General features: G+C 44.6%; 1 protein-coding gene across 1 annotated transcript in view; it reads left to right on the forward strand.

Moving 5' to 3' along the window:
* The first annotated feature begins 708 nt into the window (after window positions 1-708).
* LOC140410290 (NACHT, LRR and PYD domains-containing protein 3-like) overlaps window positions 709-24,798 on the forward strand; it is a 71,925-nt gene continuing 47,835 nt past the window's right edge. The window contains exons 1-4 of the mRNA XM_072498269.1: window positions 709-799; window positions 4,253-4,419; window positions 12,359-12,530; window positions 12,634-12,699. Coding sequence (XP_072354370.1) covers window positions 784-799; window positions 4,253-4,419; window positions 12,359-12,530; window positions 12,634-12,699 — 421 coding nt within the window. The 5' untranslated portion in view covers window positions 709-783. The remainder of the gene's footprint in view (window positions 800-4,252; window positions 4,420-12,358; window positions 12,531-12,633; window positions 12,700-24,798) is intronic.

Genomic DNA, 24,798 nt, shown 5'->3' on the forward strand with positions numbered 1-24,798 from the left:
ATTCCACAAATCAATGTTGTGCTTCCTTCACTGTTCAGTTATCTAATGTATAACATTCTACATTAATGGCAAAAGTTCTCACCACCTACATTGTTCATCAATAAGGTTCTGACACCATGAGAAATATAATAATGTACATTGAAATTAAAGCACTAACATATAGGTCAGGTCTCCATGAACACAAGGAAAATGGTGATCACCACCGATGGAGATCAGAGGAACCACACGCATATATATGTTGTGTATATGTGGACATATATCATATTTATAAAATTCTATAATTTCTCAGAAAATCGGAAATAAATAAACACTGACCCGATAAAAATGAATGAAGGCCCATTTAATTAATCAATTATCATCTGTGCAACACCTCCCCTTAAAATATTCTTTGCTTTGCGAATTAGTGTGGTTTCCCCCTGCACAGTGCATGTAAATCTTACCAATGAGTACTCTCCGTGCAGAGCCTGGGCCAACTGGACCCCATCTGGATTGTGGAGATCAGTGGGATTGACTGGATTTCTCTGGATAGCTGTGTGTGCTGCCTCTGATGTGGAGAATTCATCATAACACTCGGGAAATAATCGAGCCCAGAGTTAACAGCTGTGGTACTGACTGAAGAGGGACTGAAACCATTTTTAATGAGGCAAAATTATTCTTCTCATTTGACTATTTTAACTCTTCTATTAATATTACATTTATTACAGAGCATCAAAATCTGAAACCATTGTCGGCACCATAGCTGTAGGTCCCAACAGGAGAGAAGATCAAACATCTTCAATAAGAATGACAATGGACCGAGGTTGGTTCACAATATTTTAAAATATGTTTCTATCCTGAAAAAAGGTCCAATCTTGAGCAAGAACCTACAGCTCACACAGGAAAGACAGGAGCTGAGTAGAACGGAAAGTGAGTGATTATGTACAGGGTCATTACAACTGCAGGTTGAGGGAGCTCCTTAGCACTGGAACTGTCTTATACCTGGTATTAGGAACTGTAAGGCAGATAGAGACAATGGTCTGAATATTTTTTGATGGTGGGGTTTACAGGGATGGCAGTGGACAGAAGGGGAATTCAGAAGGGTCTTTTGGTGAAGACGCTCACACCCCATCCAGTTTCCTAACAAGTCTATTAATGTTTGAGCTACCCTCACCTCAGAAAAATCCTTCAGCCAGTCTAAAATTTGAGATTGGGTGGGAAACGGCCCTTAAATGGCCAATAAATGCCATGAAAGAGCATCAATTGGGGCAAGTGTGGCCAGAAATCCAGAGGAAATTAGATCCTTCAATTTCTAGTTCCTCTCCACCTGGGAACCCACTGGCAGGGGAGCCAGTGAAATTTAGGCTGATAGCATTGAGCAGGGTGTTCCTCAACAGCAAAGTGACAGCAGGAACATGCCCTGAGTGTGGGCTGGGGGTGGGGAAGGGTGAGAGTGAGTGGCAGGTGGTACACAGGAATAAGAGAATGATAGGGCTGGGAAATTCTATAGTCATCAGTAATCAGACTCTTCTACAATCATGAGCAGGTCATGAATGGTAAGTTCCCTCCCTGGTGCCAGAGGGAAGAAAGTTCTAGAACTGATGCTTATGGAGCGAATACTATAGCATCAAACACAAGGGGAGGCATCAGCAATTTTTTTTAAAATTGATGCCTTTTCAAAAGACATTTGCCTAAAATAAATACTATCAGGCGCTGCAAGACAAAAATCCTCTATTCCTCAACCAAATTCTTGACAAATTGCCAGATGTCCCAGGTGGAACCAAAGGTATTATCTCTAGCTGTGGTGTAGTTCTATCACTGGAACCGGTTTCTGTGGAGTACAATTACTTTTTTTCGTTTAAAACTTATAGCATAGCATAATGATTAGCTTCTATCCCCATAATTGTTCTTATTTTTGGTCAATTAATTTTCTTCATGGCTTTTTTTCATGTTAATGTGAAACAGCAAATGAAGATTTAAAGATCTGAATGTTGCACGCCCCTGATCTTGACTATGTTACGACACCCTGGGCAAGTACGCAGTCAATTCCAGCCCCACAGGCCCCGGTGTCCCAACAGAAGTGAATTAACCAATAACTTGTGTAACGTTTCTGAGATCTTTAGCCCTTGACTGTTCCAATGACTTACAGGCATCAGATTTGTAAGAGAAACAAACAACTGTATATTTATAACAACAATAGAAATAAGATATGCAATAATTATACCAGAATAATGACCAGCTAATCTACTCCCCTCTTTTACCGTCCCATCCTCTACCTAAACACACACACAACATGCACACGCATTGTGGGGGGAGGGGGGTGGGGGGGGGGGGGAGTATGAATGTGAAATGGAAGAGGGGTGCCCTTGCTTCGGATGTTGAAGTTGTTTCTTCAGTTGATTATCCTTTCAGGATGCAGAGTGATTGGGAACCATCGGTTGGATGGCTAATGAGGATCTTCTCATTGGAACATTCAGTCCGAATCCCCAGACTGTGGAATTCACTCTGGGGAGTTACTTTCACTTTTAGTAACCTGGGCCCTTCATTCAGAAGATCTGCCTCAGGCTTGTGTAATTATTTTTTGTTTCAAACTCCACCAGTATGTTTCCTAGCTTTACTGAGGAAAAAGCAGAGGGCTGGATTCTCTGCCAGCGGGATTTTCTGTTGCCCCGGCAGCACACCCACACTCGTGGGTTTCCCAGCATTGTGATGTGGCCACGATGGGAAACGACAGGAATGGAGAATCCCGCTGCATATGAAGGCACGCCGCTGAGGAAAACACGGCTGGTGGACTGGGAATCCCGCCCAGGGTTCCACTCACGAGATTTTAAATATTGTTGTTTAAAGAACTGGCCCTGACTGCAGCTGTTGCTGGACTGAACTTCCTTGCAATTCAATCTGATTGTAGAGAAAGAAATGTCTATACTTTGAACCTTTCGGCAGAGTCCATCAGGTAAGAGAGAGAAATCAGGACTGTTGCCCTCCAGCTTCTTGATAAAACCAAAACTAAACCAGTTGAAGCCTCCTGTCCCTGGAAGAACAGTCCGGAATGGTCAACACCAATAAGCATAGACTATCAGCTAAGCACCCGGCAAAGTAAACAGCTCATTGTGCCAATTCCATCAAGGTGTGTCATCACCGATGCCAGAACATCCTGCTGGATTCTTTTTTTTTACATCAAAGGTGAAGTCCATCTTAAATATGGAGGTCCCAATAATTGTCCAAGTACAAAAACTATCAAAGCCAAAACAAAAGAAAATAAAGGGAATAAACAAGGGGCAAACAGGGATTAACATGTGGATCCTTACAACTAGTAAACAAACTTTTGAGGTGGTGATAGATGAGCTGCTTGAAGTGGAAGATATGACACAGGTCTATGTGTTACTGCAAGGCTGGAGCAGGAGGGAAGGGCTCACTTTCTTTGGACATTAGTGAGTTCATGGGGAAGGGAAGGGATAGCCATGATCAGATTTCTCCAAAGATTTTATAAGAAAAATAAATTGGCAGAGAGGAGGGTATCAACCGGGGAGTGAGAAATAAGCATATCTGAAAGTGCAGAATAAAACATTTGGAGCTGAAATTGTCAGGTAAGAAGTTTTATGATTTTTGACCCTGTGATGATGAAGGCATGTGCTATATTTTGACGATGTGAAGGAGTATAGCTTGGAGAGGAAACCTGTAATCCTTCTGCCGTTGTCATTTAAGTGAGGGGTGGTTTATCAATAATATGGAAGGCTTGAGGGAATCCAATGCTGCTCCCTACAGCTCTGGGTTGTGCTGTAGGGGGATGCAGAGGTTGCTGCAAGGCTTAGATTTCCAGAGGTGTATGAGGAAACTGACTTATAACATTTGGAGGAGAGCAAAAACATGTATTTGTGTATTCCAGTATTGTAAAGTATTCAAAAACACAAGTATATTCTCGAATGTTATATTAAGCTAGAATCTACATGTGTACACTTAAGGAATAGTGAGGGCAAGGACATTTTCTTGGCTTGTTTTAAAGTTGTTGAGATATCATTTCATGTAACCAAATTCTTGGTATCTGTATGTTAAATTCTAATTAGTGAACATTTGGAGATGCAGGGGATGATCAGGAGAGGCTGGAATGATGAGCTTAAGTGAAATAGTCGTTGACAAATTTGGCCATTATTTAAGGAGTGACTACCCATGTTGTTGGAATACTGCGCATGTGGTTGTACATGGTTCAATATCAGAGAAATTATAGCTGCCTTGGTCGAAAGTCAATGATGTTTTAAATCTTCATTTGTGTTCACAGATCCAAACTCCACAATCACTGAGTTATTGAAAAAGTATGAGGATTACGATCTGTTCCAGTTGACTAAATTCTACCAGAACAGACTGGAACAGGCAATTGAAGAAGGGGTGGATGGAGCCAGCTCTTTGTTAACATACGAGAGGATTTTCAATGGGCATGAACATCGGGTAAGTGAGAGGGACACAGAGTGACTGTAGATTATTTTTATATCACAAAACTGACATAGCAACAAATGAATTGCGAAATGTAGAAACAAAATGCCTGTCTGAATTGCTTTTTAACCACCTGGCAGTCAGAGCTGCAATGAAATATAGAAACCTTTGACTAATCGTTGTATCATGACCAATTGAAAGGCATTCCCTTAAAGTGGTCTGTTAGCGAAGAATTTGAACGTGTGTTTATGTGTCACCCCCTTTTAATTTATGAGTGGTTAATTTTTTTCAAAAAAACAGACAAGCTTTGACTTTTAAACAAGAAAAAGGTTAGTTCATTTCAAGGATATTGCTGAAAGTGATGTGATATAACCAAGAAAGCAGGTACAAAGTTCAATATCAAATAAAGGAAAAATGGTACTTGGAGAAGAGGGCTGCAATTCTCCAGTCCACCAAGGCGGAGGTGCCAATGGCGTCTTCCAGTCCCGCTGAAATCAATGGCGATTTGTATGGCTTGTCTGTCCTGCCGCTGGGGACCCACAAAGGGGTTCGCCATCGTCAGGAGCAGAAGATTCTCCCCCACCCCCCACTTAAGGAGTACGTGACATCAGTGTTTACTGTGGCCATAATTTTATGTTGATCATGCGAGTGCAATGCCTGTCTCAGAAACACGTGAAATTGAGGTAAAAGATGTTGGGTGCACGTCCTGATGTCATCGCGCACTCATGCAATATTTTGGTCATCAGGTGCATGTGGGAGTCAAAAGCTCACCCGTCTAAAATGTAGCTGCCAATTTGTCCCATTAAGGCACAAATTAAACAACTTTACATAACTTATCTGCTGCTACGTTTGGCAGCTGGGCCGATTGGCTTGGAGGCCTTTACATTTTAGCTGCAACCTCGATTCGGGGCGGGATCAACATTCAGGATTGAAATAAAATTGTCAATATCTCTCTGATTATTTATATTCTCCTTACAACCTGCCTTCTCTCCCACCTTTGCATCATCCACAAACGTGGCCACAGTTCACTGTTCCTTCCTCTAAATCCTTATTACATATTGTGAGGAGCTGCACTCCCAGCATTAATCCCTGTGCTTTCTACTGGTTACTTCTTCACAACCTGAGAAGGACCCCCTTATTGCTACACACTGCTTCCTATTAGTTAGCCAATAGTCTATCCATGACAGAATATTACTTCCAAATCATGAGCTCCTGTCTTGCATAGTTGACTTTCATGTGGCACCTTATCAAATGTCTTTTGAAAATCCAAATATCTTCTATCTACTCTGAATGATGCCTCCTCAAAGACCTTGAGTAAATTTGTGGGACATGATTTCCCCTTCATGAAACCATGCTGACTCTAGTTGATCAGATTATGGGTTCGATTCTCCATAGCCCGATGCCAAAATCAGGATCAGCGATCGAGTGGAGAATGGATTTCGACACCAAAATCGGGGCAGGCACCGGTTTGCGATGCTCCGCCCCACCAAACCGGCATCGCAGGACACACGCAGTGCGCAGTCGCAAGGCCGTTTGTGTCATCGGCCGGCCCACCCGCGATGCTCCGCCTCCGATGGGCTGGGTTCCCGACTGCGCGGGCCACATGTGGCCCCACAAATCTGGAACCCAGTGTGCCACTGGCCAGAGGGCTTCTGCAAGGTCTGGGGGGACTGGTCCGGGGTAGCCAGGCGGTGGGCTGTGGAGTCGGAGTGGTCAGGTTAGGGTTTGGGCACTGCCGGAGCCATGTTTTTCTGCGCGACCGGTGCAGGCTATCAACCCTGTGTATGCGTGGCCTGGGATCTGGCCATTCTCCATCCGTTTTCCGTAGGTGCTTTACGTGGCGCTGGTGCTAGACCCTCATCTGTACCGGAACCGGTGACGGGTTCGTGCTGATTTTCCTGTCGTGAACAACCCACATGTTTTCCGTTCGCACCGGCATTTAGCTGCTGAAACAGTGAATTTCCCCCTATGGCTTTCCAAATGCATTGCTATTCTCTCCTTAATAATTGATTCTGATATTTTTCCAATAATTGAAGGTAAACCAACTGGCCTGCAGCTTCCTGTATTTTGCTTCCCTCCTTTTTTGAACAAGTGTACCAGATTGGCACTTTTCTAATCCTTTGCACAGTTCCAGAATCCATGGACTTATGGAAAATAACTACCAATGTATCCACAATCACTGTAGCTACTTCCTTAAAAATCCTGAGGTGCAAACAATCAGGTCCAGGGGAATCCATCAGCCTTTAACCCAATTAGTTTGCATGAAATAAATTCTCTGAAGTTGACCGTATATTTTTACTATTTCTGGGGTGCTTGTCGTACCCTCTATCGTAAAGACTGAAGCAAAATATCTATTTCACTCCTCTGCATTTCCTTGTTCCCCATAATTAATTCACCAGTTTCGTTCTCCAATGGGCCAGTGCTTGCTTTTACTTCTCTCTTTTTAATGTACTTTTAAAAACCCTCATTGTTGTTTTTTATGTTTCTCACTAGCTTGCCCTTATATTTTATTTTCTCCTTCCTGATTATATTTCTTTGTCCAACTTTGGTGTATTCTGAATGTATCCCACTCTTCTGGCCTACCATTAACCTTTGCCAGTTTCTAAGTTTCTGCTTTCAACTTAATACTCTTAACTTCCTTGGTTATCCATGCTAGGTTCTCCCTCCCCTTAGTCCTTCCTCCCCATTTGGATGTAATTTTGCTCTGAGTGATGAATTTGGCCTCCACAGCCTTCTGCGGCAAAGAGTTCCACAGATTCATCAAACTCTGGCTGAAGAAACTCATCCTCATCTCAGTTTTAAAGGATCGTCTCTTCAGTTTGAGGCTGATTTAAAACTCTATCTCTTTCCCGTGGAGCTACTCCATACAACTAGTGATTGCAATTGCCTTACGCAGCTCAGAGACCCATCTGTCGATTGCTTTAGGCACTTGGTCCCAGATCCGACATTAGGTTTTTACAAAATTCTACCCATTTGGGCCATTTTTTGTTTGGGTAGTGTAGAATCCGACGGGCGAGAAACACATATAGGATGCACGACAGGATACAAAGAAAGAGAGTTATTAAGATACATTACGAAACTCCTACACCCCTACCTGCACCCAAGCCGAGGTTTTTGTACTGTGGAGTCTTCCCTGTTAAAGGAGAACTCCATCACCAAGTACCAGGGGAGTTAATACTCGTTATGAGTTAATGGGAACTGGATGCCACACACTCCCCTACTTCCCAGGGGGCCATAACACCTAACCCCACGCCCCCAACCCAAGTCCGAAGAAATGTCCATGTCAATGTCCTCTAGCCGATCTGGAGGACCCTTTGTCCACTTTGCCTGGTGTCAGCATTCCGGCGTTGAAGGGGTTGGCTCAGGAGGCATATACCTGATCAGTGAGCTCTGCTTCCCTGTTGAGCATCGAGGCTATATCGATGGGGCTGGTGTTGGAGGAAGAGCAGGTGCTGGTATCGGGTTTTTGTTGATGGCCGCAGACCTGTATTTTCCTGCGGTTGGACGTCCATGTCGGAGTCTGAGTCAAGATCTGAGAAAGCGACATCGGGTATCTCGTCCTCCTGGCTGCCGATGGTCAGAGGAGATGCCGGTTGTGGCAGAGGTTGTGGCTGGGGGATCCGTGGAATCTGTGCATCAGTGGTGGGCTGGCAGTTCTTGGCGGCCAAATTCCCAACCCACTGCCGAATAAAATTCCAGCTCTCTTTGGGGTAGCCCGATGCACAGGATCCACGTAGCTCCATCGCCAAAATTCTGGATGTAGATGGCGTCCCCAGGAGTGAAACTGTGGAGCGTCCTCCGACATCCCACATTGTCTTTGGACCACTCTAGACCCTGCTGGACCTTCTTCCCAATCTCAAGAATGATCAAGCTTAACAGCGCCCGGAGGCGTCGACCCATGAGCAATTCAGCTGGTACCACCCCTGTGGTCGCATGCGGTGTCGTCCTGTAACTAAGCAGAAAATGGGCCAATCTGGTTTCCCAGGTTCTGTTGGTCAGCTCCTTCATTCCCCTCTTAAATGTTTGGACCGCTTGTTCGTCCAGTCCAGTCCGTTTGAGGCCGGATGATAAGGGGCACATGGCAGTTCCCATTAACGCCATGAATATCACAAATTCTGCACCAGTGAAAGCGTGTCCGTGATTGGAGACCAGTACTTACGGGATACCATGTGTGCTAAAGGTTTAGTGCAAGTGATCCACAGCTGCCCATGTGGTCATTCTCTGCATCCTTTAGACGTCGAGCCACTTTGAGTGCGCATTTACAATGATCAGGAACATCGACCCCTGAAAAGACCGGCAAAGTGTACGTGAAGGCATGACCATGGTCAGCGCGGCCATTACCAAGCATGCAACGGCACCACTGGTGGAGCTTTCAGGTGATTCTGGGCATGGCTCGGAACATTGGACCAGCTGCTCTATATCCATGTTGATGCCTGGCACCAGACGTAACTGCGGGGAAGCATCTTTATCCCCCGGTGTCCTTAATGGAGGCCCTGTAGTAAGGTAGCTCATCCGTGTTCCGTGACGACCACCCTGGTCCCCCAAAGGACACCATTCTCCATGCTGAGCTCTGGAAGTTCGCAGGTGTTGGCCCTAAAATCATCAAGTAATGCCCTTATGCTGGGCGCCGTACAGCACCACGTGGCGATCCCGGGACAACTGTGGGTCCATCTGGGTCAACCCTTTATTCGGGTTACCAGCAGTGAGCCCATAAGGTGGAGGGCAGCCATCACCACCTCCGCAGAACGGGGGTGTCGGCAGCTTTATCATAGAATTTACAGTGCAGAAGGAGGCCATTCAGCCCATCGAGTCTGCACCGGATCTTGGAAAGAACACCCTACCCAAGGTCAACACCTCCACCCTATCCCCATAAGCCAGTAACCCCACCCACCACTAAGGGCAATTTTGGACACTAAGGGCAATTTATCATGGCCAATCCACCAAACCTGCACATCATTGGACTGTGGGAGGAAACCGGAGCACCCGGAGGTAACCCACGCACACACTGGGAGGATGTGCAGACTCCGCACAGACAGTGACCCAAGCCGGAAACGAACCTGGGACCCTGGAGCTGTGAAGCAAGTGTGCTATCCACAATGCTACCGTGCTGCCCGAGATGAACCCCAGAGTCTATATAAGACTGAGAGGTTGAATTTTTTCTAATGTCTGTAGAAGACTAAGGGACTCGATTTGTTTGAGAAGCTGAATTATTTTGAGGTGCTGCGTTCTCCAAATTCAGTCATTGACAGAGAAAAGATATACGCGTTGACATTTCGAAATCGAATGAACACACGTAAGGAGATTTCATAGGATTTACAGTGCAGAAGGAGGCCATTCGGCCCATCGGGTCTGCACCGGCTCTTGGAAAGAGCACCCGACCCGAGGCCCACACCTCCACCCTATCCCCATAACCCAGTAACCCCACCCTCAACTAAGGGCAATGTATCATGGCCAATCCACCTAACCTGCACATCTTTGGACTGTGGGAGGAAACCGGAGCACCCGGAGAAAACCCACGCACACACGGGGAGGATGTGCAGACTCCGCACAGACAGTGACCCAAGCCGGAATCGAACCTGGGACCCTGGAGCTGTGAAGCAATTGAGCTATCCACAATGCTACCATGCTGCCCTAATAAATTTAGAGTACCCAATTCATTTTTTCCAATGAAGGGGAAATTTAGTGTGGCCAATCCACCTGCTCTGTACATCTTTGGCTTGTGGGGCGAAACCCATGCAAACACAGGGAGAATGTGCAAACTCCACACGGAGGGTGACCCAGAGCCAGGATCGAACCTGGGACCTCGGCGCCGTGAGACAACAGGGCTAACCCACTGCGCCACCGTGCTGTCCAATGGGGAGGGGGAGGTGGTTTAAGGCATCCATGTGTGAGATCTTCACACGGGCTGTGTTACAAGCTGCACTTAGAGGCCCCCAGCAGCAGGGCCCATGCTGGATCCTGGCGATAAGGAGAAGCTTGTTCTTCTTTGAACAGGCCCAATAACGGTTTATGGTCAGTGTAGACCATGAAAGTGTGTCCGTAAATTATTGATGAAACTTATGGACTCCAAAGACTACTACTTATGGACTCCAAAAACCCTTCCTTTTCGATTTGCACATAATTGCGCTCAGCTTCGGCGAGCATGCGAATTGCAATTGGTCGTTCTGCCATGCATTGGGCAAGAATCGTGCCCACCTCATAAGGGGACACGTCACATGTCAGCAGCAGTGGCTTGGCGGGGTCAACGTTTGACAGCTGCCATGAATGTCTGTTGTTGTGACGGTGTCCAGTCCCACGGTTGACCCTTCTTTAGCAAGAGGTAGAGGGGACTAAGGAGGGTTGCCAGGTTCGGGCTGAATTTCCAGTAATAATTCACTAATCTGAGGAAAGAGTATTGTTCTATCTGTAAGCTAGTGATGAAAATCCTGACTACACCGGCCCCACTTCTGGCCATTAATTTTTCACACTGTGTGCTCAGAAACTGCGCTTTCAGCCACAATCAGCCCTAGAAAGCAATTTCATGCTCACCGGCCAATTAACGAGCGGCTAGTGTGAAACGCACACAGGAACGGTTTAGCTTAGGGTTAGCTTAGTTGGGCGTTTTGGTTGGCATGAACCAGTTTGGGCCGAAGGGCCTGTCTACATGTCGCAGGTTCTATGATTCTATGAAAAGGCTGAACACTGCAGGAGGGGGCGGGACGACTGCGAGCATAAGGAAAAGGGAGGATGCGGTCTTGCACTTCTCGTGTGCTTCCTCAGGGGACAGCCGCTGTGGAGCTGTCTCAGACTTACAAAAAATAAATTGCAATGGACAAAGACTGCAACAAGGGTTTGGGCAGCACATTCAAGCCGCAGCCGCAACCCCCAGGCACCTCTTTAATTTTATTTGAGCCCAGACAGTTCATCCCGCCCTGCATCGGGGTTCAGTTAGAATGTAATGGCTTCCTGGCCAATTGGTCTGCCCGAAAACCATAAAAGTAGACGGCCACATCAAACTGCATTCAAATAGCCTGTTTAATCGGCTAAATTGCCTGCTTGAATTTCGGCATGCATGCGTACCTGCTGACTGAAATGTTGCGCGACTGTACCAGGATGTTGATATTCGTGCCTGACATCTTCTCTTCTGATTTCATGTGCTTCCCCATTTTCCAATCAGTGTGAAATTCTGGCCCTCGGTATGTGTCCCTCATTCGCACTAACAGCAGCTCTACAAACAAATGGAAGTTTCAATTATAGAGGGAACAGCAACTGATTTAGTTGGATTTCTATCAATGCTATTACTGTGAGATTGTTGTGACCAATCAGTTAACAGCAATTGCGTTGATTAGTTGATGGAAATTTCTCTGATAATTTGCTCGCTGCTTTTCTCTGTTCACTGCCACCTGGGTTCTGATTTGCGACTGTTTTATTTCTGTGCATCAGTGTTTTATTTCTGAGTGCATCAGTGTAAGAGCAGGAAGAAAATGTGAGAAACAAGTGGGTCATATTTAAATCAGCAATCTAATGTCATGATGGACACTGAAAGAAAGGGAAAACTGATCCCACTACAATGGCTGCAGATCCTCCGTAATTCCTCGCTCTCCAAGCACTTTTCTTTTTTAAAATAAATTTAGAGTACCCAATTCATTTTTTTCCCAATTAAGGGGCAATTTAGCACAGCCAATCCACCTACCCTGCACATCTTTGGGTTGTGGGGGCAAAACCCACGCAAACACAGGGAGAATGTGCAAACTCCACACGGACAGTGACCCAGAGTTGGGATCGATCCTCAAATGTTACTGATTTGATTTAATGTCATCAGATTTATTTACCATTCATGATAGTTGCAAAATATTCACCCATGTTCACCGTGCTCAGGGCCCGATGCAATGACTGCTTTTGTCACTGAGCAGATTGTTTCCTTCTCGTTGTTTGTGTTTATCTTTCACTTTGCTCCTTAATGTTTTCATTACAGAAAGTCACTGAGCTCGTGGAGAAAGGACACCGGGCAGACAGTTCCAAACTTCTCCTGCATCTGGTAATGGAGAAAGGATCTCAAGCCCGAAGGGTGATGTGGGAATCCTTTGTGAAAATGCGCCACGCGGTCCCAAAATTGGACAAAATACTGAAAGAAATACAGGAGCTTGGTACGGTAAAATACACTAAATTCAGTTTCAGATTCAAACACTGCAAATGTTACTGTAGTTTTACAAAGATCTGATTTAATCAAATCTGTATTGATTTAAACAGGTTCTACTCCATTTGTTTATATGAACATGAACAGAGATGCATCTGAAATACCCACTCACCTGAAAGGTAAATGATGAATCAGCAATTTCTTCTTTTTTTAAATATAAATTTAGAGTACCCAATTATTTTTTTCCAATTAAGGGGCAATTTAGCGTCGCCAATCCACCTAACCTGCACATCTTTGGGTTGTGGAGGTGAAACCCACGCAGACACAGGGAGAATGTGCAAACTCCACATGGACAGTGACCCAGGGTCGGGATTCAAACCCGGGTCCTCAGCGCCGTGAGGCAGCAGTGCTAACTAACCTCTGTGCCACCGTGCTGCCCCGAATCAGCAATTACAAACTATTTATTCCACTTGTGGGAAAATTGGATTCTCCACTGGTGGGATTTTCTGTTGCACCGGCAGCATATCCACGGGCTTCCCAGCAGTGTGAGGTGGCGTGAGGAAATCCCATTGGCAGATGGCTGGAATGGAGAATCCCCTACCGGCGAGGGCGCGCCGCCAAGGAAAACTTGGCTGGCGGATGATGAATCCAGCCCTGATTAGCTTTAGCAGCTTGTTTAAAGATTGTCAAAACTTTAGTATCTGAGCAAACAGGGTTGAATGTGGTTTGAATTGGTCATCAATCCTCAACACCTTTGCATTAAGTTACAATTCATACGGTTTTTAATGTTGTGTGTAAATATGCAGATTGCTATGATTTGTGAAGTGCAAAACAATACCCAGCATTGCGAAACCCTGTACATATCTGGCAGGATCCTGATACACGCTGAAACCTGGACACGCCTGACAGTAATCTGATATACTGTGAAACCCCATACACACCTAGCTGGATCCTGATACACTGTGGAACCTGTTATGGGCGAGGCATTTTCAGAACCCCAAAATGTCTCATGGAGTTCAACCAACCTCACCCTTTAATGGATTTGTTGCTTTTCCGAGCACCCGGCTTGTTCCCTAGGTGTGGGATTACAATTATGGACATGTGGGTTTTTAAACACAAAACAATATTTATTCCAAGAACTCAACTTAACATCTTAAATAGACATTGGATCTCTTAACACCCCTTACTTCAAAGATAACTCTGAAAATATTACAACAGTATATAATTCCTCAAAATGTTCCTTCAAACTTCCAAGAGACTTAACACCCTTAAACAGAATCACATCAGGTTAACGGCTTTACTATTATGAGTTTAAATTACCCAAATGATCCAGAGACAGTCTTTCATTGCAGAGATCCAGCTCACTGCGAAACACAGACACTCCCAAACTCTCTTCCAACTGGCTTTCTCCTTCAAGCAACTCACAGCAAACCTGTACTTCTCAAGCTGCTGTCTCAAACTGGATTTCTCCGTTTAATCAGCTCACAGCAAAACAGCCAGGCACTTTGAAGCTGCTCTCAGCAAAACTGAAACCAAAAGCAGAAGTGAGCTCAGCTTCCCCCCCCCCGTGACATCACTTCAGTAATATGATCATTACCATTCCTTAAAGGTACATTGCTTAAACATCCATTTTTTAAAGGGACTCTCACATGACAAACCCCATACACACCTGGCAGGATCCTGATACACTGTGAAACCCTGTACACACCTGGCAGGATCCTGATACACGCTAAAACCGGGACACGCCTGGCAGTAATCTGATACACTGTGAAATCTTGTACACACCTGGCTGGATCCCGATACACTGTGAAACTCATACACATCTGGCAGGATCCTTGTTATACCTTTAAAACCTCAGATATGTTCGACCAGTTTACTTACTCAAACTTTTGAGGTGTCTTTATTTACGAGATGAACAAAGGACAAAACAGGTTCACAGTTTAATGCAATTTGATTCACAATTCTATTCCTGAAGAAAATATAACTCAGACTCACAGCTGAGCTTTGGGTTTTACCCACACTGAGTAAAGGAGGCTGGCAGGCTTCGATCACTCAATGTTGATCTCTGGGTTCAAACCCCAGGGCCCTTTCTTCTTGCGATGGTTGTGCCTGAGGAACTCCCAGGTTTTCGCTCCAGATCTGCTTGATGCTGCTTTATTATACTGGGAAACTTGGATTGAGTCATATGTATACGCCCACCACGGGTCATTGTCCTAGCCAGACCCCTGTTTATCAATGGTGGTCCAATCAAGACCCATAGTCCGCTGAAACTCTCTTTGCCTTACCAGCCATCAGCTCATTATGGAGTCTGATGGCTTCTTTTGTCTGTTCTTCGTCCTACTGCAAAGTTGATCACCTATGTCTGGAAGTTTGTTACATATTCATAGTCTTGGAGTGGGTAATCAAAGTCCATATCACAAAAACAGGCTTATGCTTTGACTTGAGTGCTTTTGCAGCCAGTATTGATGCCAGCCAGAGTTTCATGGAGCAGTTTCTGTTCCTGGCCTCAATCTATCTTTGATGTGGAGATGCCGGCGTTGGACTGGGGTGAGCACAGTAAGAAGTCTTATAACACCAGTCTTACAACACCATGTTAAAGTCCAATAGATTTGTTTCAAATCTCTAGCTTTCGGAGCACTGCTCCTTCCTCAGGTGAATGAAGAGGTAGGTTCCAGAAACATAAATATAGACAAAGTTAAAGATTACCCCTCTCTCTGGATCTGTAAATACTTAATTACCTGCAAATGGTCGCATTCAAAGCATTGTCTTGCATCTTTGACTTTGTCTATATAGATGCTTCTGGAACCTACCTCTTCATTCACCTGAGGAAGGAGCAGTGCTCCGAAAGCTAGTGATTTGAAACAAACCTGTTGGACTTTAACCTGGTGTTGTAAGACTTCTTACTGTGCTCAATGTATCTTCTCAGCTTGTTTTCAGTACCACGTTTCCTTCTGTGATCCCATAAGTATAAACATTAATTTGGGCAACCCTATTCCCAGAGTGAGTCAGATATGCAGACTTTCCTTACAATATTCAAAGTTATTCAGTTACATATTTACATATTTAAAATCCTATTCCTATGTCTCATTACCGATGCCATATTTAATCAAACTTCCATTTGTTCAGCTTTTAACACATCATTGTAAAAGCTTGACATATGGTAATGAGAACAGTAACAAAACTAAGGGTGTATTTCCACTTTAAACCCCAATTCCAAATAGTGTCCCAACCAAGCTATTTCCTTTAAAGTTTTGACTCCCATTCCCTAACCCCAGGTGATTGAGATTGAAGAATCCCACCATCTGCTGCAGCTTCATTGACACTCCCCAAATTTAACATTATCTCCTCACCTGTATATCAGCTCACTCATGATCACATAACAGCCCTTATCATTGTACAGAAGGTCATTAATTTCTAAACTATTTGTCGTTAAATACCCAGGATTAAAACAATGGATTTTACATGTTCAAGTACTCACTACCTGAGTTAGCATTTACTCAGCATTGATAACACACAGAAACGAATATTACTTCTATAAAATATACTAGTTCCAAATGGTGACATTGTAAACGAAGAATGTTTAATTTATCTCCTTTCACACAATGAAAGGGTTTTGAAACTCAGCTCAGCAACCCACCATACCGATGAACTCCTATTATCCTTTATTTGTCAAAATTAGAATTTATTTATTATCTGTTCATATTAGTTACTATTTTAACTTAATTACCATTTAATCAATTGGATCTCAAGAGCAATTATATCCCGGACTGGTAGTTTTAGGAGAAGTCAAATCATCAAACATTGCAATTGGTACAGAAGGTAAGTGCTTCAGAAACTTTAATTTAAATTTTAATTCATAGGGCAACAGTGAATTCTGAATGAGTTAACCACTTACACAAAAGAAAAATGTTCCCATTGTCACTGTTGTATCAGAGCAATCTTGGAATTCTTGCCTCTAGAATCATTGGCTGCATTTAAACAAAAGCACAAAGATACACTTGGCCTGGAGCCAAATGAGTTTATTTGGTTTTGATGTATCTGTCAATTTAAAAGAATATTAAAATCCAGTTTACAACTTCCAATTGATTTAAAACTCAGTTTTGCAGAATATAACATGTAAAAAAAACTAGAAACACCAAAGAAATTCACAAATTCCTGAGTAAACACACACACCCTCATTCATACATGGAGGTCTCCATTCAAGCAAGAGGTATTCAAAACGTTGTACTTTAATTCAATCTCAACAAACTGAAAAATAATTAGAATTTTCAAAGAAAATAAATGAAGCAGATTAGGACAGTTGTCTTCATTTTCTTTCTTCAAAACTGTAATTCAAACTCAAAGAAAAGGTAAATTCTCTCACAAATATATAGAGTAAGTTGAAACTCTTCTGTTCAAACAATTGCACAAATGTTCAGATTGACCTCTTTTAAAACTCAAATTTCCACACGGACTTTTTCTAAGACTCATGTTTCCGTACTGACTTCTTCGAAAACTCATATTTCACTGACTTCGAAAACTCATAATTTCTCAGGATAATCCCAAACTATCCAGAGCACAAATGTTCATACTGACCTCTTCAAAACTCAAATTTCATACTGACTTTTTCTAAAAGTCATGTTTCCATACTGACTTCTTCAAAATGTTATTTCACAATGACTTCTTCGAAAAACTCATATTTTCTTCTTGCGATGATGGTGTCTGTGCAACTCCCAGGTTTTCGCTCCAGATCTGCTTGATGCTGCTTTCTTATACTGGGAAGCTTGGATTGAGTCATATGTATATGCCCACCACTGCTCATTGTTCTAGCCAGACCCCAACTGGTTAATGAGATTCTCCTGTTTATCAATGGTGGTTCAATCAAGACCTATTGTCCGCTGAAACTCAGTTTGTCCGGCCAGCCATCAGCTCATTAAGGAGTCTGATGGCTTCTTGTGTCTGTTCTTCATCCTGCTGCAAAGTTGATCACCTGTGCCTGGAAGTTTGTACATATTCATAGACTTGGAGTGGGTAATCAAAGTCCATATCGCAAGAACAGGTTTCTGCTTTGACTTGAGTGCTTTTGCAGTCAGTATCGATTCCAGCCACCATTTCATGAGGCAGTTTCAGTTCCTGGCCTCTGTGTATTTTCTCAGCCTGTTTTCAGTACTACATCTTGATACACTGTAAAAACCTGTACACACCTAGCAGGATCCTGATACACTGTGGAATCCTGTGCACACCTGGCAGGACCCCGATACACTGTGAAACCCTGTTCATAGTGTATCAGGATCCTGTCAGGTGTGTACTGAGCTTCACAGTGCATCAAGATCCTGCCAGATGTGGACAGGGTTTCACAGTGTACACATTGTACTACTCAAAGTATAACCGTTTAATTCATTAGTTTTTGATCAAAGATCATGACTAATGGAAACAAATGGTACTTTCCTAAACATTCCTTATAGGAAGCTCAAAGCAAAATGAAACAACAGAGCATAACTATTGGTAGATCAGTAAGAATGCAGTGTAAATGTTTTCTTCCCTGAAGGACAATTTGGTGAAGTGGCCTGCAGTTCCAATAACATTATTAGCACTGAAATGTTAGGTCAGTTTTAAAACCAAAGTTGAAAAGAATGCTTTATGAATGATGCAAAGCTAGAAACAATAGATGTTCAAAGATATTTGTTGATCCAGATCCATATATTACTGAAATATCATGAACAGAAAATGATAGAGGAAATAGGGCTAGAAGCTCAATGTGATGCTAGAAGGAAGATATGTTCGTTAACAATCGATCCCTCCCCCAGATCGCCCAATACCCCAGAGAAACTCTCAATCTGATAGCATAATAGGCAAAGTCCTGCCCAGGTACAATCTGTCCTTATCTGTGTACACAATTTCCAGAAAACCCACCCAAAGTCATGTAGGAACAGTGAACCTCCTGAGAACACTTTCACTATCTGGTCATATCCAATGTCCAGTTTTCAAACTCGGCAGAAGATTAATATCATTGCTGTTTCACAGTTTGATACACTAAACAGCAGTTTTTAAACTATTTTCCAAAGTGACAATAGCAGCAATAAAGCAGTATAGTAACATTCAGAACATAATTAAGGTTTTTTTTTGAATATATCAACAGAGAATACATGAGTTAAAGATGAAAATTTGCCTTTTTAAATTACTTGCAAGACTTTTGCAATTTTATGTACTCACCAGTTCATTTCTGGATTTAAACTGCTCCAGCTCAAGTACCTTAGCCAGGTAGCAGTGGACACTACTTATGCTTACATTTGCATTCAGCATTACTGATCTATAGAAACATCATTCTGAGGTTCTATAATGGTGTGGGAGGAGGCCATTTAGCTCTTTGAGCCAGCTCCACCATTTAAGATGATCAGGGCTGATCATCCAACTCAATAGCTTTGATCAATCCTTTAATTCCCCTTTGCCCGAAGTGCTATATCTAACTGCTTCTTCTAAATGTACAATATTATGGACTAAACTACATTTCTGTGAGAATGAATTCCACAGACTCACCATACACTGTGTGAAGAAATTTGTCCTCATCTCTTTCCTAAATGGTCTACCCTGTATCCTCAGACTGTGACCCCTGGTTCTGGACACCCCCACCACCGGGAATATTCTGCATCTACCCTGTCTAGTCCTGTTCGAATTTCAGAGGATTCTATGAGATCCTCCCTCATTCTTGCTGAACACCAGCAAATACAATCCTAACTGACTCAATCTCTCCTCATACATCCATCCTGGTAAACCTTTGCTACACTCCCTCTAGAGCAAGAACATCGTTCCTCAGATAAGGAGGCCAAAACTGCACACAATAATCCAGGTGTGGCCTCACCAAAGCCCTGTGTAATTGTAGCAAGACACCCCTGCTCCTGTGCTTGAATACTCTCGCTCTGAAGGCCAACATTCCATTTGCCTTCTTTACTGCCTGCTAAACCTGCATGTTCACCATGCCAGGTGTACGAGGACACCATGCCATTTAAACATGCCTAACACAAATTCTGTTTCTGTGACTGTTTTTTTCTTTCTCGTCCAAACAAAAGAAAAGGGGGGAAATCATGTGTGTGATTTTGAGTTTCTTGAAATTTTGTTTTCACCTAATTATTTTTTTCTCCAAGGAAGGGAAGACTGTTAAGTAATGGGTTAAGAGACATTGCAATTAGTTGTCTCATTTATGTTAAGTATCCATTAATTGACACTGATATGTAAAGAGGCTTCAGGTGGCTCTGTCAGGTGATGTATAGTTAGAGTTTTGTGCAAAGGAATGAAATAAATGTGTGCTTGTGAAAAAGGAACAGAACTTTAGACTCTTCATATCACAGCAACTAAAACGTCTAACACCCATGCGGTGAACCTACACCAAATCCAAACCATTCAAGCACATCCATGAGGCATTCTACCCATTCTACTACGGCTTTCTCCGTGTCTAGGGAGACGATCACCTCTGGTGTCCTCTCCCTGGATGGGGTCATATTCAGCAGGCTTCTGATTTTCGCTGTTCGTTGTCTGCTCTTAACAAATCCGGTCTTCTCTTCTGCAATCACTTCTGGCAGGCAGCTGCCCAGGCGCCTTGCCAGAGATTTCACCAGGACTTTTGCATCAGTGTTTAAGAGAGAGATGGGTCTGTATGATCCACACTCTTTCGGGTCTTTGTCCTTTTCGAGGATCAGTGAGATCGAGGCTTGGGCTAGCATGGGCGGCAGAGCCCCCATCGACATTGAGTCCTTGAACACCTCCAACAAGCGCGGGGCCAGTGCTATTGTAAATCTTTTGTAGAAGTCTACCGGGAACCCATCCGGTCCTGGCACTTTCCCGAACTGAATGGAATGAATGCATTCCATTATTTCGCCCAGGTCTAGTGGTGCTTCCAGCCCTTGTTTCCTGACTTCCTCCACCACTGGCATATCCAGTCTGGCTAGGAGCTGCTTCATCTCCGAATCTCTCTTCTAGTGTTCGGAGGTGTACAGACCTTCGTATAAGTTTGCAAATATTTCGTCAACCTCGTTTGAGTTTGCCACCACCCCACCATTTCTTCTTTTTTCTCTTTTTATTAATTTAGAGTACCCAATTATTTTTTTTTTCTAATTAAGGGGCAATTTAGCATGGCCAATCCACCTCACCTGCACATCTTTGGGTTGTGGGGATGAAACCCACGCAGACACGGGAAGTATGTGCAAACTCCACATGGACAGTGACCCAGGGCCGGGATTCGAACTCGGGTCCTCAGCACCGTAGTCCCAGTGCTAACCACTGCGCCACATGCCACCCGCATCCCACCATTTCTGTCCCTAACTGGCGCTATCTCTTTTGCGGCTGCTTACTTTCTTAGCTGATGCACCAGCATGCGGCTGGCCTTGTCTCCATGTTCGTAAATGGCCCATTGTGCCAGGCAGAGCTGGTGGACTGCCATCCTCGTAGAGAGCAGATCAAATTCCATGTGCTCTATTTGCTCTCCGTGGTTGGGGCCATGTAGTACTGCCGAACCACATCCCGTCTGGCTCATTTCCCCATCATAAACCCACACTGATTCTATCCGATTATGTCCCTGTATTCTAAGTACTCTGTTAAAAATCTTTGAGAATAGATTTTAGATTTTCCCCATTACCGACATCAGGCTTACTGGTCTATAATTCCCTATTTTTTCTCTATGCCCCCTTTTTAAATAGTGGGGTCACATTGGAGCTACCCCCCCAATCTGTAGGAACTATTCCAGAATCTTGTACGATGAGGCGATTCCTCGATCGGGGGGTGGTCGCTCACCTGTCTTTGTTTCGGCCACTGCAGGCGCCGACAGGTCTGGCCCGGTATTCAATTGCTAATATGTTGCAATTGTTCCCGAGGATAGCCGATTTAACTGTGGATATCTGAGTAGATTAGCTGCAAATAGTCCTGAATGCAACTGTGGATACCTGATTAATCGGAACGCAGCCATTTTACATGGCTACAATCCCACCTTGTGATCCTCACGCGAAGCGTGAAGGATCACATAAATTTTGTCCTCTTTGTTTCCCGACTGGGGGGGGGGGGGGCACTTCCCACATGGCCACTACTCTGATCCTAGCTATGCACAAAAATTTACGTAAACAATTCTTGAGGGCGCTATGTCAGGCAGGGGCATGTGTCTGGAAAAAAATAAACTGGGAACCTCTAATTTTACCTAAACAATTCTTCAAACTTACAGTCTTATCTCTCTATACAATGACATTTACAACATTTAATATATTCTTTCCTGGCTTGGCAGTCAAGCTCAGGATCATACATTTCCACACATTCTCTTTTTATTTACAGGAAAAAAAAACCCGCCAGTGCATGTTTTATTATTCATATGTCGCGGGGGTCTGGGGTCTGGTCATAGCCGAATATCGGGGATCGGATCCGATAGACCGGGGTTCGAGCGCGGTACGCTCTCCTTTTCCACTTGCGGAGGCGCATGGTCTGTACTGCACAACTGAGTATAGCCAATGCTAACAGTGCCTCAATGATGTACGATAGGGAGTACCAAGTTATGAACTTGACACACCAGGATAATGCAGCGTGGTTGGTGACTGGGCCCTCGGTACTACTGGACCGTGAAGTGTTAACAGTAAAGGGGTTTGGAGTGATGGGGTCCGCGTTCCCGCGCAACCAAAGGTCCATAATAAACATGTTGAGCACGAAGAAGGGAGTCCTCATGGCTGTCGTCTTTCTTTTCCTTTTTCTGTTTACTGGTTTTCTCCGGACTTGGAGCTTCTGGAGTTCTGTAAGACAAGCGTAGTGTGTGTAAATACTTCGGTTTAATATCTGGTGTGTTAGTGTGTCTGTCCTTCTTAGGGCCAATTAAACCCTTATAATTGGTCACCGTATGTGACTCTCCCCCCATTTGCTTTTTTCAAAACAAATGTTTGGACACGGCACACTTCCCAATGGTGGACCAGTGCTAACTTTATCATCCAAATGCTCTAGGATGTAAATAGCATGTGGCAGCAAACCAAAGGTTGCCTAAATAAAATAAAACTGTTTTTGAAAGAAAAGTTCGAATGAGGTGCGTGTGGGCCGCGACGGGTACGAGTTGGGTGGAGTCCCCAGGTAGGACGGCTACCAATACCGTATCTTCCCGACCCGAGCGTTTTTGACCAACGGGGGGGGTCCCCAGGCAGGGCGGGTCTCACGCCGTTTCTCCACTGCCTGAGCGACCAAAGATCAGACAAAAATGTAGTCATCATGGTGGGGTTACTGTTCTGATTCTACCATCAAATCAGAAGAGTAGCTACGATCGGGCGTCTGGTCTGGTGACCAGGTATCAGCTGAAAAGCTAGTTCCTCTGAATGGGCGTCTGGTCTCGGTGGGTGTCTGAGGCAAGTCCTCAGAGGTATCGGCCGAATGGGCGTGTGGCCGCGGTGGGTGTCAGTGGGAAAGTTAAAAAGTTCAGGTGAATGGGTGTGGGGCGGTGAGAAAATTCTCCTGTAGGACGAACAACATTTAACAAACAGACAGACAACAAACAACATTTAACGAACAGACAGACAACGTAAAACATTCTGCAGGTTCCATCAGAAAGGACAACACTTTTCACCAAATGTCTCCTTTAAAACATCATGTGGACACCTCAGTTCTCGGTCGCTATGGGCTCTGCCTTTTTCTTATCGAGAGTGCCTGTCGGTTGGGCACTCTGTGGTTTCTTCGGGCCATTGCATTCTCTCGCAAAATGTCCCAATTGGCCGCAATTGTCGCACTCCTGCGGTTTGGCTGGGGGGCTGTTCTTTCCCTCGTTTACCCAGGCGGGGTTGTGAAGAGTGGTTCTTACTGCCTGCACGTCTGCGGCGGCTTGGTTTTCCTTGGGTGTTCTAGTGGCTGATTTACCGTGAGCCGCTTGTTCCCAAACGCGGGACAATCTCTTGACCACCCACTTCTCATTATGAGCCTCCTCCGAGGGGTCATAATTGCTACAGGCATTCTGTCCTGCTTCCATGGCATGGGAGATAAGGGTGCGGGTCCACTTGGCCATATTTTCTGGGGACAAATGGGCACGATCTACGTTGCCGAAAATGGCTTCAAAATGAATCCACAAGCGTCCTGCGAACGCTGTGGGGTGTTCAGACTTTTTCTGTCTGCATTTATTCAGACCGTCTACGGGATCGCCCCGGTTGTACCCGATCGCATCCAGGATCGCGGTATGAATTTCTGCAAGGCTGCCTCCTCCTACATTCTGTGGGTCGGGAAGGGCTGCTGCGACCGATGGGTCTAAGCTGAGGACCGTGAGCTTTACCTGCTCATTCTCATCCAGGCCGTACATTGTCGCCTGGTGTTTGACGGTGGCAAAGAAATGGTGTGGGTCTGAAGTGGGGAGGAACGGTGTGATTTTGGCACACGCGTCCCATAATTGGGTCACTGTGAGGGGGGTGGAATATAAGATCTCCGCCTCGTCTGCTGTGGCGGTGCGGTGGGTTGTTACAGGGTTCATGGGAGCCTGTATTATCTGTTGTGTGGGGGGTGGGGGTGCTTTCCTCCTTTGGGGTTTTCCCTGCACACACGCTCCCTGAACATATCTCTGCGTTGTCTCTTGCAATTCTTCCCAATCAGGGCCGTCTTCCTGGTCTAAACTTTCCCCAAAGGTTTCTTGAAATCCCTTTTGGACAGAAAGCAGTGCTTTCAAGTCTGCAATCTGCTTTCGGCACTTTGCATGGTCCAAAGTACTCTGCCTTTGTTCCGTTGTTGTGGCGTGGAGCGCTCTCAAGGCTGCGTTGAGATCACTGCATTGTTTCTGGAGCTTCCCTAACTGGTTTTCTGTTTCTTTCTTTACCAGGACTGCACGCTGCAGGTCCTGATGAGCCTTCTCATACTGTGACTGGAAACTACTCAAGTGCGCCAGACAAGATTGGTGACCCCGTTTGGCGTCAGCCACCTCTTCGTCTTTTGCTGCTAATTTCCCTTTCAATTCCAGGTTCTCTTTCTCAATTTCGCATATATCGGTTTTACTTATCCAATGTATGCCTTCTATTTCCTTGCGGAGCGTCCTGACGACCTCCTCTGTGCCTCGCAATTGTGCCAGACAGGACACAATTGCCATCGGCTTGCGTGCTTTTGCTAAACTCTTTCTGTGGATCTCACTCAGGTTCCCCCACCAAGTATGCCCTATACCTCCAGGACCTGAGTCGTCATTATTGCAGAAATCCTTCCACATGGGCCATCCTTTGCCCTGCAGAAATTTGCGGATTTCCACTTCCCAAACGGGACACTGACCCGCTCCTACGCTGCTGACTGGTGCGACAGCAAAATCTTCTGGGTTCATGAGGCGC

This window comes from Scyliorhinus torazame, chromosome 4 (genome assembly GCF_047496885.1).
Source record: "Scyliorhinus torazame isolate Kashiwa2021f chromosome 4, sScyTor2.1, whole genome shotgun sequence".
NCBI lineage: Eukaryota > Metazoa > Chordata > Chondrichthyes > Carcharhiniformes > Scyliorhinidae > Scyliorhinus > Scyliorhinus torazame.